Source organism: Saccopteryx bilineata, chromosome 4 (assembly GCF_036850765.1).
Source record: "Saccopteryx bilineata isolate mSacBil1 chromosome 4, mSacBil1_pri_phased_curated, whole genome shotgun sequence".
NCBI classification, from domain to species: Eukaryota; Metazoa; Chordata; class Mammalia; order Chiroptera; family Emballonuridae; genus Saccopteryx; species Saccopteryx bilineata.
In genome coordinates this window covers 62,838,003-62,850,400 of record NC_089493.1, presented here as the reverse complement: position 1 = coordinate 62,850,400, position 12,398 = coordinate 62,838,003, and the positions used below count along the sequence as shown (strand labels likewise).

General features: G+C 37.1%; 1 protein-coding gene across 12 annotated transcripts in view; it reads left to right on the top strand.

Annotated features, from left to right (window-relative positions):
* TCF12 (transcription factor 12) overlaps nt 1-12,398 on the top strand; it is a 374,569-nt gene that overhangs the window by 339,411 nt on the left and 22,760 nt on the right. For 6 of the 12 annotated variants that reach the window (XM_066276118.1, XM_066276115.1, XM_066276116.1 and 3 more), the window contains 4 exons: nt 103-181; nt 9,386-9,459; nt 10,384-10,455; nt 11,208-11,414. In XM_066276118.1, coding sequence (XP_066132215.1) covers nt 103-181; nt 9,386-9,459; nt 10,384-10,455; nt 11,208-11,414 — 432 coding nt within the window. The remainder of the gene's footprint in view (nt 1-102; nt 182-9,385; nt 9,460-10,383; nt 10,456-11,207; nt 11,415-12,398) is intronic. The other 6 variants (XM_066276120.1, XM_066276119.1, XM_066276127.1 and 3 more) reach the window with 3 other exon arrangements.

The window sequence follows — 12,398 nt, the reverse complement described above, 5'->3', positions numbered from 1 at the left end:
AGGGGTGGTCAACTTAGATTTTATAAATCCATGCAAATGGATTTCTATTTTTACTGTTATCACATATTGATATGTGTATCTCTGTTGTTTTCTGGTTATTAGATTTATTCTCCTGACCATACCAGTAGTAGTTTTCCATCAAATCCATCAACACCAGTTGGATCACCCTCACCTCTCACAGGTAGGCTTTTGTTTTATCTAACTACTTAATAACGTGTATGGGGCTACTTGGAAATATTTGAAATATATTTTTAAATAAAATGCAGTAAAAATTTGTGGGAGAAATAAACTAGATTTTGAGAAAGTAAATGAACAGAACTTTTTTCTTGAGTTCATTTTAGAGACCATTGAAATATTTGCTAGTTTTGAATTAATTTGTTCATATCTTATTCTTAAAATAATTTGTAGTTATTCCTAAGAACAACTGTTATAATGGGATAAAAATAAGAATAGGCAATTGGATGAAGATAAAATATGAAGGAGATAAATCAGAAGTTTTTATATGATAGCATAGAAAATTATTTAGCAGTACATGTAACTCCTCTCTTCCTAGTTCACTGCGTTTCCCTGTATCATACAACTCAGAAATGAATAACTGTTTTGGCTAGATGTTTGTCTTTATTTTTAGATCTACTAAGTTATTATTTCATATATATGTAAATAAATTCCTGGGGGAAATGTTGGGATTTTTTGCTAAGGAAAAGAACTCTGTGAATGTAAATAACTAAGTGGTTATAAATAAATAGAGTTAAATAAGTGATTTAGATTTGCTTTATGTTTTCCTTTTTTTCTACATTAACAAGTTTCAGATATATTCATCCTACAGTATAAATGTGTTGAGATCTAATTATTATTGTAAATAGGAATTTTTAGATTTATTAGGATTAAATTATAGAAAAATGCTTAATATGTGTTAAAATTATAATTTTAAAACTTTAACTTTTATTTTCTATTAATATTTGGTAAAAAAAACAAAACATGCTGAAGAAGAAAGGTATAGGTTCTGAGGAAAGATATTAGTCAGGCAACTGGATAAAAATTGCCATATACCTCCATCAGTTGACCTCAGAAATGATTCTCTTTTTCTGATCAAACATGTGGCTTTGCTGTTGTTGTTAAGCCTTTCTTTTTTTTTTTTTTGCATTGTACATGGTTTATGAAAATCAGAGCTCTGGTCTCTCAGGGTCCTGGCTGTCACCTGTGCTTTGTGTGGGAGCCTGTGGCTCTGCTGAGAAGCATTTAGGTATGGAGATGATGAACTGCCGGCAGCTGCTGCCAGCTCTGAGTGGGTTCGGCCACTTTCTCAGACACCGTGGCTTCAGCTGTCTAGTAAAAGTTGAACAGCTGTTCCCCACATAGACTGGACTATGAAAGGCCCATTGACTTAAAGTTGTTGTTTGACAGAGAGCTGAAATTACAGGAAGAATGATGTAACTTTAACCCTACTCACCCTCCTGGCAGAGTTTTACTGAAACTATCAGCATCATTTTTGCCACAGCCTGTTTCCCTTTCCCATCTGAGGTGCTATGTTAGCCCTTACTCTCTGTTCCCACTGCCTCTGCTCCCCTGCCCAGTGAGAGAGTTATCAAAGTGTCTATTAGTTAGTTTTCATTAACATGGGGAAAGCAGGCAGCAGAGGAGCCCGGCATCTATGAAGCGACATCAATAAAATGGAAAATTGGAGACTTAGACATTTTTCAAAACATAATAAGTAGAATCTCATATTTCCTCCGCCTTTTGTTGGTATTTAATGGGTAGCATCCTCTTTTCCCCATAATTCAGCCAATTAATGAAAATCTCTGGACTGTTGAATTGCATCATGAAGGTATTAATAGGCTTTTTAAATTCAGTAGTTGAGCCTGACCAGGCGGTAGCACAGTAGATAGAGCGTCGGAGTGGGATGTGGAGGACCCAGGTTCGAGACCCCGAGGTCACCAGCTTGAGCACGGGTTCTTCTGGTTTGAGCAAGGGGTCACTCAGTCTGCTGTAGCACCCAGGTCAAGGCACATATGAGAAATCAATCAATGAACAACTAAGGATCCGCAACGAAGAATTGATGTTTTCATCTCTCTCCCTGTCTGTCTGTCTGTCCCTCTCTCTGACTCTCTCTGTCTCTGCCACAAAAAAATAAAAATAAAAATCAGTAGTTGAATCAAAGAAGAATACTTGCATATACTGCTGAAAGGGCAAATCAACAACTGATTTTATGCGGTGTATCTCCCATCTCCTGTATCAAATGTTCTCCTTATCAAAACACACACACACACACCCAGTCAGCAGAGCAGAGATGAAGGGGGAGGAGGAAAAAAGGAAAGTAGCACTATGTGGTAAAGTACTCACAGTTGAAGGAAAAATGTAAAAGATGGAACAAACCAGAGCTCCTACATAATAATGTAGAAACAATTGTGTGCCTTGTGTGGCAATGGCCTGTTTTCTAGAGTAAGAAAACTCCTACCCACTCCATGCTCATGCTCACACTTGCCCTATCCCTTATGCCTCATCAGCCAGACTGAGCACAGGCCTTGTACCGATAGTGAAACAGGTGCAGAGCCATATAGGCAGCTTCCTAAGGCAGTCATCATTCCTGTTTAAATCTCACTCATTTTCCTTGGGAACTTTTCAGGCTAAGAATATACATTTTACCTAGAGAATGCTTATGAGGAAGCTTTTGAGATGATCATATTGCATCAGTTAGGACACTTTAGGCTAAAAGAAAGAGAAACCCTTGTCTCAGTTAACTTTAATAAGGGGATTGATTATCTTGTATGACAAGAAACCCATAGCAGTGCAAGTTCTGGGCTGCTACTGCTGCTCTACTTCTTTGCAATTTTTTCCTCAGGCCTGTGGCAAGGTCCCAATGCAGATTTAACATTGTCCAATTCGTAAAAAAAAAAAGAGAGAGAGAGAGATTAAAATTAAATTTAATTTTAATTAAATTTAATTTTCTAAATAAAATTTAAAAGACTTTTTTATAAAAGAATCTTTCTCCAGAAACCTTGTCAACAGATTTCCCCTCATAACTCATTGGCCAGCACTGAACCTAACACATTTGCTCTCAACAAACATGAGTCCACCATATTTATCTTAGACACCAAGTTTATTCCGAGAGGCAAGAATATAATGACTCTGTCCCAGTTCACACTAGGAAAGGATAGACACACACATATGCCTTCTGAAGAAAATTAGGACTCTGGCAGCAAGGTAGAAGAGAAGAAGGGCTTTATCTATTACAGTTGCCTTTTGGGAAAAGACCATGAGTATTTTGAATTAAGAGAATGTATTTACAAAGAGAACTGGGAAAGCAGAGGCAAAACCATATCTCCTTCTTTAGTATAAGTCAATAAAAATTTAATAATTTCAGTAGTCAGTAGCAGTCTTCAGAACACTCAGAATAAAAATAGGGAGAAAAGAAAGAAAGGAGTCCTTAGTTTTTGCTCGTTTAATCAAGAAAGTATTTCTCTAGAGTGCTCAGGATAGACTTCATGAAGAGAGTAGTACAGTGTGTCCGTAAAGTCATGGTGCACTTATGACTGGTCACAGGAAAACAACAAAAGACGATAGAAATGTGAAATCTGCACCAAATAAAAGGAAAACTCTCCCAGTTTCATACCTATTCAGTGCAGTTCGATGTGGGCTCACGCACAGATTTTTTAGGGCTCCTTAGGGAGCTATCCTGTATAGCCTCTACAGACTCATCACTGACTGATGGCCTACCAGAACGGGGTTTCTCCACCAAACTGCCGGTTTCCTTCAACTGCTTATCCCACTGAGTAATGTTATTCCTATGTGGTGGCACTTCGTTATAAACACACCGATATTCACATTGCACTTTGGTCACGGATTTGAATTTAGCGAGCCACAGAACACACTGAACTTTTCTCTGTTCCGTCCACATCTCGACTAGCATGGCCATGGGTTGCTCCGCTGTATACACGGTGTTACATCATCATCTGCACATGCGCACATGCTGCCACATCATCCTACAGAAACTGGGAGAGTTTTCCTTTTATTTGGTGCAGATTTCACATTTCTATCGTCTTTTGTTGCTTTCCTGTGACCAGTCAAAAGTGCACCATGACTTTACGGACACACTGCATATTTAAAGGAGGTAAGTAGAAATCTCTGGTTATAAAAGGAAAAGCCCAACAAAGATGCAGATGTAAGGCAGTATGTAATCTGCTTATCCAGAGCCATTGAGCTGACTAGTTGTGAATTCTTCATGTATGCGTAGGTGAAAAACTAAGACAGAAAGGTTGGCTGGGGCCCGATTGTGGAACTCAGAGCAGTAAAAGCTACTTTAAGAATTATCCAGCCTTTCCCAGGCATGGGGGAATCTCATGAAAGTTTGAATTTAGGGTGAGATGACAAAGGGAAACAATTAACAAAATAAGAAAATGCATGGTAAATAGTCCTTAGAATTTCTCTCAATCACACAAAATGTTAGTATCTATTCTCTAAGTTTGTTAACCAGTTTCATTAGGTGAAGTACTTATTAAGTCCTTTTAGATTTAGTGGTCAAAGAAAGTCTTTCCAGATTTCCAAGCCAAATACTTGATTCTGTTATCCTAATCACCCAGCTAGCTTGTTTCCTGGAAATGGTCAATAAATTTTAATACACCCTGGCCGGTTGGCTCAGTGGTAGAGCGTCGGCCTGGCGTGCAGAAGTCCCGGGTTCGATTCCCAGCCAGGGCACACAGGAGAAATGCCTATCTGCTTCTCCAGCCCTCCCCCTCTCCTTCCTCTCTGTCTCTCTCTTCCCCTCCCGCAGCTGAGGCTCCATTGGAGTAGGGATGGCTCCTTGGCCTCTGCCCCAGGCGCTAGAGTGGCTCTGGTCGTGACAGAGCGGCTAGAGTGGCTCTGGTCGTGACAGAGCGACGCCCTGGAGGGGCAGAGCATCACCCCCTGGTGGGCAGAGCATCGCCTCTGGTGGGCATGCCCGGTGGATCCCGGTCGGGCGCATGCAGGAGTCTGTCTGACTGTCTCTCCCCGTTTCCAGCTTCAGAAAAATATAAATAAATAAATAAATAAATAAATAAATAAATAAAATTTAATATTAAGTAGGTTTATTATAATCCTTTTTGAATAAAAGATAGCTCTTTGAGGTGCTCACTAAAAAGCCCAAGGCAATTATAGAAATTAACTACATTAATAGTTGAAAGCTGCCCTGGCCGGATAGCTGGATTGGTTTGGACTTAGAGCATCAGCCCAAAGCGCAGAGGTTGCTGGTTCAATCCCTGGTCAGGGCACATACAGGAATGGAGCAATGTTTCTGTCTCTCTCCCTATCCCTCTAAAATCAATTAAATAAACATTAAAATTTTTTTTAAAATAGTTGAAAGCTTGTGCCTGTCTAATTGAAAAAAGTAGAAGCCCAAAACCTCTATAAAGGTATTGTACTAAGTAAAATAAGTCAGACAAATAAAAATAAATACCATATGATTTCACTTACATGCAGAATCTAAGAACCAAATGAAGAAACTCATAGATACAGAGAACATATTGATGGTTGCCAGATTGGGTAGGGGAAAGGGTAAATAGGTGACAGGATTAAGATGTGCAAATTGCCCGTTATAAAACCAATCACAGGGATGTAAAGTACAGGATATGGAATATAATCAAATTGTATTGTAAGAGCTATATATGGTGTCATACAGATACTAGACTTATTGACATGATCACTTTGTAAGTTATGTAAATGCCTAATCACTATGTTGACCTAAAACTAATACACTATTGTATTCAACTGTAGCTGGAAAAAAAAAATGTTTGAGAATGCCTCCCTGTCTATGTCTACTACCAGGCGACAGGTGGCAGGAAAGGAAAGGGGCAGTGTCTGTTCTCCAGGAAACCCCTGAGATTCAGCCTCTGCGCTTCTGTTTTTCCATACTTGTGCACTGATGCTACAGTCGATAATAAGCTAGAGTATCATTATATTCTAAATTTAATCTATATATTTTATTCACATACTAGTTTTACAAAAGGATGCCTATTGTCAGAGGTATGCTAGCTAGTATCATGGTCTGTGTCCAGAACTTGAATTCCATTCACAACCCTAGAGGTTTCACCTGTAGCTCATATGCCATCGGTGGGCCAGAGTTGTAAAAGTCTATGTATCATTTTTCTTCACAGTAGATCTACCATCACAAAGAAATAATAATGTCCCAAAGTCAGAAAGACCTTTAGGCTCATGATGTGAGTGCTTTCATATCTTTTACCTCATTGATTAGCCTTGTATGACAGATTGAAAACAAAACAAAAAAACAATGTGCCTATTTTATAGTCAGGGCTTATAAAATTAATAAATAGTACAGATCAGCAAGAATGAAGTTCCATTAACTCCCAGTATCATTTCAACTTTCATGCCCCCCTTTGAGTTTTGCCAGCCATAGGATTGACTTCTGCTGAGCTAACTATCCAGCCATCCTCTTTGTGAATAATAGCATGAATTTTTCAGTTGACCAAGTGAGGTTCAAGAAAATCTGTCCATGAAATATAACTTGGTGTTTTTATTAAGTTCAAACAAATATCAGTGATTTAACCTTGTTAATATTTTGTTTTAATTAAGTATGTTACAGTGGACAGCCCTATGTATAATAAAAAAAAATAGGTTTGACTATATGTATATTTTTCCAGTTTAATTAATTGCCTTTTGAAGATAGACCTGAGCATAGTCTCTTCGTGTAACCATCAAAAAGTAACTAATGTAGGTGATTTCTTATCTGAGTAATTCAGTGCACAGACCTTACTGTTCAACATTAAGTTAGTGAAGAAACAAAAAAATTGCCTATTTTGCAAAAATTGCCTCTATAATTCTGAGTTCAAACATAAAATTTGAATTAATATTACATTAGTATTTGATGATAAGGTTCCTACCACAGGCTGATCACCCAACCCAAGGGGGTTGGGAAAGATGGAGCAAAATGACTGAAAATAAAATATTATAAATTTTGGCCCTGGCCGGTTGGCTCAGCGGTAGAGCGTCGGCCTGGTGTGCAGGAGTCCCAGGTTTGATTCCCAGCCAGGGCACACAGGAGGAGCGCCCATCTGCTTCTCTACCCCTCCCCCTCTCCTTCCTCTCTGTCTCTCTCTTCCCCTCCCGCAGCTGAGGCTCCATTGGAGCAAAGTTGGCCCCGGGCACTGAGGATGGCTCTGTGGCCTCTGCCTCAGGCACTAGAGTGGCTCTGGTTGCAACAGAGCAACGTCCCAGATGGGCAGAGCATCGCCCCCTGGTGGACGTGCCTGGTGGATCCCAGTCAGGAGCATGCGGGAGTCTGACTGCCTCCCCGTTTCCAACTTCAGAAAAATACAAAAAAAAAAATTATAAATATTAAGGGAAACTTTTTGGTTTTTTTATTTTTACTTTAGAGAGAAAGGAAGGGAGGGGAAAGAGAGACAAGAACATTGATCTATTTCCATGTGTGCCCTGATGGGGGATTGAACCAGCAACCTTTGCATACCGGATGCCTCTCTAACAAATCTAGCTATCTGGCCAGGGCCGGGAAACTATTTTAAAAATAATTTAGGGTTCCTTTTCAAAAATATATTCTGAGTAACCTCTTATTTACTTAAAAATTTAAAAGTCTACATCAGTGCTTTGAAAATAATGCACTGAAATCAGTAATAAAGTATTGGCTGGTTGTTTTTATATGGATTTTTTATACAGTACGTTACTAGGTTTTTCTGGTTGCTAAATTCTACTTATTTATTATAAAATTAGTCTACAAGCTTCTGTTTTAATGAGCAATTTTAGATTCTCCTTTATTTGTGTAAAGTATGTCTAGTTAGGAAGCCTTGTATTGGTCCTCAAAATAATTTGTAATTTACTCACAAGTAAAAAAATAGTTAGCTAATGAAATACGTATTGTACTTTTTCTTAACAACTTTAGAATTTAAGATTTTTCTGTATAATCACAACAGTTACATATAATTAATTGTGAAATATCAGGTTATTAAGGATCTATGTATCCAACTTTTCAACTTGCAAATATATATGATTAATGGTCATAGAACTACTAGGTTAGTCTGCTAAGGTGAACTATAATAGTTTCACTTTACCATAAGTTTTTAGTTTCCTAAATGTGATGAATAAACCTGCAATAACCGTCTCCAGTAGACTATAGTTTAAAATTAATTTAGCAATAAATGAGACAAATTAAGTAAGACTTTAACTTTGCCAACTTTATATTTCTTATATATATGGGTTGTCACTAAAACTTTTACTAAGAACAATGGTATGTATTTAACTGAATGGTCTTCATTGTTTTCTATAAATAACTTATTTTCAAATGCACAGTCATGAAATAGTTAAGATTTTTGATCCGTTCTCATATTTTTATATGAAGGTATTTGGCAAGACCAATAAACTCTGTATTCTCCCTATCACATGGATGAATTCATCCCTTTATTTTTTCTTATGGTTTTTTTCCCCCTTTTTATTCTTTCCACTCTGAACTTGTGTTTTTTCTTTTTTCTATCTTCATTTTTATTAAATTGATTCTTTTCAAAACTTGAAGAATAAATGAAATTTAATTTTTTTTCTAATATTTCCAAATTAAAGAATGTGCTCTGTTATAAAATTATGTCGGGAAAATTTTTAACAGATGATCCTAAATGCGTTTGTAGTCATTTGAAATTGTTACATTTGTGTATTACTAAAGGCAGTTTAGCCTGCCTGACCTGGCCATGGTGCAGTGGATAGAGTGTCGGCTTGGGACACTGAGGACCAAGGTTCAAAATACCAAAGTAGAGCACAGGCTCGCCAGCTTGAACATGGGATCATAGACATGACCCCATGGTCACTGGCTTGGGCCCAAAGGTTGCTGGCTTGAAGCTCACAGTCGCTGGCTTTAGCAAGAGGTCACTGGCTCAGCTTCAGCCCCCTGGTCAAGGCACATAATAGAAAGCAATCAGTGAACAACTAAGGAGCCACAACTACAAGTTGATGCTTCTCATCTCTCTCCCTTCCTGTCTGTCTCTCTCCTTCTCTTTCTCATACACACACACAAAGGCAGTTCAGCCTATGTAAAACCATGGGAAGGCACAGATTTTAAAGTATGTATATTGTAAGAACATTTTCTGAAGATATGTGTGCATATCGACAGCCTGAAGGATATGAAAACATAAAAGTAGTTCTGTTTTAAAGTATGTTTTTTTCTTTGTTTTCTTAATTACCTACACTCTCTACATTATTGTATTAATAATGAAAAGATTGTTTTAATGTGTTGGGCTTAAAAGAAGCCAATACTATGCTGAAGGCTGAACAAAAATTTTTATATAAATTTATGTACAGTTAATTACTAAATGTCTTTACCCTTTCCTTCAGAACATTATCAAGAACACTGTACTAACCAAGGTGTGTGGGTGCTTTGGGGGTTTTGTTTTAACAGGTACCAGTCAGTGGCCCAGACCTGGAGGGCAAGCTCCTTCATCTCCAAGCTATGAAAACTCACTCCACTCTCTGGTAAGAACCTCTTAGAAACATACAGTTTGCTTTTATGTAATAGAATGCAGTTCTTTTTTTCCCCAGTAAATCTTGAGTAACAATGAAAAAACAGTAGGATAGCATTACACACAAATTCTTTGCTAACAAATGGCCTTTTTAGTTGAACAATATAAGACACATTGGGTGTGCCTTTGCCATCTGTTCTTTGGGACATCAGGCTTCTGGTCTAAGGACAGCTGGTATCAAAATAGTGTTACGGGATTTTTGTTACTTTGAGAAATCTAGGGCTTAGTTTTTCTATACTTTTGCATTTGTATGTAAGAGGAAGCTTAAAAAAAAACACAGACCAAGTAAATGCAAGAAAATTAGTCCAACAATGGAAACCAGTTGTATTAAATATTATAGAAATCATTTTTGTCATGAAGATTATTCCCCGTTTTTATTGTGCTAATTGTACAAGCAAAAATGTTATTTAACAAACTAATAAGGCAGTAGAATAAAGGAGCCTGTCTAGGTATTGAGTGTGAAGAATTTGTGGTTGAATGTTAACTACTATTGCTTTTCTATGCATACCACAGAATTACAAAATATTATAAAAACAAAATAAGGATGACTTGATGGAATACTAAGTCATGTTATCATTTAGTAATTCCAGGTTGCAAATAGAAAATGTATTTTTCTGTGACTAACAGAATATTTTAAATTAATGGAAAGTTTTCTTCTCACAAGCACATATAAGCAATTTGTGCTATTTATATGCTAACCTTATAACTTCGCTATTAAATTCCAGTCTTCTCATACCTTAATACAAGTAGATCTCACAGGTCTCCGCGTTAACTTTACTAACATGTTATACTGACATGCACATCAGCTATTTCCTCATCTCTTTTGGAGTTAATCTTAACCTGTGCTTTGCCTCCTGTTCTGTCTTGACTTTGCCAGAAAAATCGAGTTGAGCAGCAACTTCACGAGCATTTGCAAGATGCAATGTCCTTCTTAAAGGATGTCTGTGAGGTACTATTTCTTTTAGATGGTGCCTTTTTTCTGTTTCAGTTAATTATAATTCCTATTGTCCATTTAAAATCTTCAAGTATATACAGACTCCAAAGTCTTTTAAAACCAAACAATGACCATTTCTGTTTTTGTAACAGTGTGTAAAAATAGACTTTTGTTCTCTTACGTTGTTGAGAATGATTTGTTTTTTTAAAGAGCTCTACTGGCATGTGCTTTTGATTTTAAAAATTCTAATATGTTTGTGTATGGGGCATGTTTGTATCCACAGACAATATCATTTGCTCAGTTTTATGAAAGATGATATTTGGATGTGTTCACTATTTCAGAAACGTATGCTTTATTCACTTAAGACAAAATTACAACTTAAACTTGATGGGTTTGAGGATGTGTCCCAAATTGCCCTCATTTCAAAGATCAGTATTAAAGTACAGGTTATCTTTTTTTATCAGCTGTAATTGAGTATCAGGCACGGTAGTACAGTAGCATTCATCTTTAATAGAAACTAAAAGAAATAACCTCATGGTAGATTGGTAAATTTACTTGATGAAGCAGTGATTAGTTTCTGAAGCTTTGTTAATTGAGCATAGTCTCCTTTCTTTGGTAGTTGATTTGTAGTGCAGATAGTTGCTTTTGAAGCTACTTGATACTGCATTTCACTTGCTGTCTTCCATATATCCCAAAGTAGGAAACACAGAAGTTTGATTTTAACAATTACAAGCAGTAACTTCCATGTCTTTTTTCAATCACTCCAGCAGTCTCGAATGGAGGATCGTTTAGACAGACTGGATGATGCTATCCACGTGCTGCGGAACCATGCTGTGGGACCTTCCACCAGTTTGCCTGCTGGTCACAGTGATATACATAGTTTATTGGGACCATCCCACAGTGCACCAGTTGGAAGCATCAATTCAAACTATGGTGGATCAAGCCTTGTCACAAGCAGTAGATCTGCTTCAATGGTAAAATAGTGCTCATCTTTCTTATAACTCCTATAGTCTATTGTCCTAAATGTTTTTCATGAAATCTTTGAGGAAAGAGACTTTCTTATTGAAGGGACATAGAGTGGCTTTTAAGAATTCCTTTACTGTCCCCGGCAGGGTCATTGGCTGAGCATTAACCCTTAAAATCCTGCTATGATCATGTGCAAAAAGCAGAAACTTTATTCAGAGATCATTTTAGCTTAAACTTGTATCCACCCCTCCCCCAGATGCATAATAATTGGCAGAACAGCTTTTGCCTTTCCTAGTGTGTAGGAAGTCTGAATAGCAAGAGCAGTAAAACAAGACTGGATTTTAGGGGTTCTGGTCCAGAAGGGCTGTTTATTATCTTTGGAACCAGCCTTCAAGAGCAGAAGAAATATGAAATTATTTGTATAGGTCCATACTTAAGCTTTATTCCCAAACTAAGAAAAAATGTGGGAGTAGTTTTAAGAATGGCTGTAATTTAAGTGATGATGAAAGGAAACAATTTTAGATTAATCCCCAAAGAGAATAATTCAATCCATGTTTTTTAAAATGTGGTAATTCTTTAGATGGAAAAAAGTAAAAAATCTGTAGCTATGTACATCAAAAATTTTATATTGAGTGTCTTACATTATTTTTTATCCAAATTGTCTTTTAAAGGAATGAAGCTCTTTTTGAACCTGCTATTTAACTGATACCATGTGTTTGCATGTTTATGGCATGGTTTTTAAGATTCACTGCATGTTGTGAAATATTCTCCTATGAAATAGATTTCTAGCTATAATCCATGTGATCAAGGCTAAAACTCACCTATCATCAAACTAGTTAGGTTTTCAAATGCTGAAGGCTTGTGTTCTATAAAATAAGATTGGTTCCAGATTTTCACATTCACATGTCAGACAGCCATTTATATTCATTTTGGAGCCACCAAAGTAAACATCAAACAAGGCAGCCTGGTTTCTTGAGCACAGTGTTTTCAGT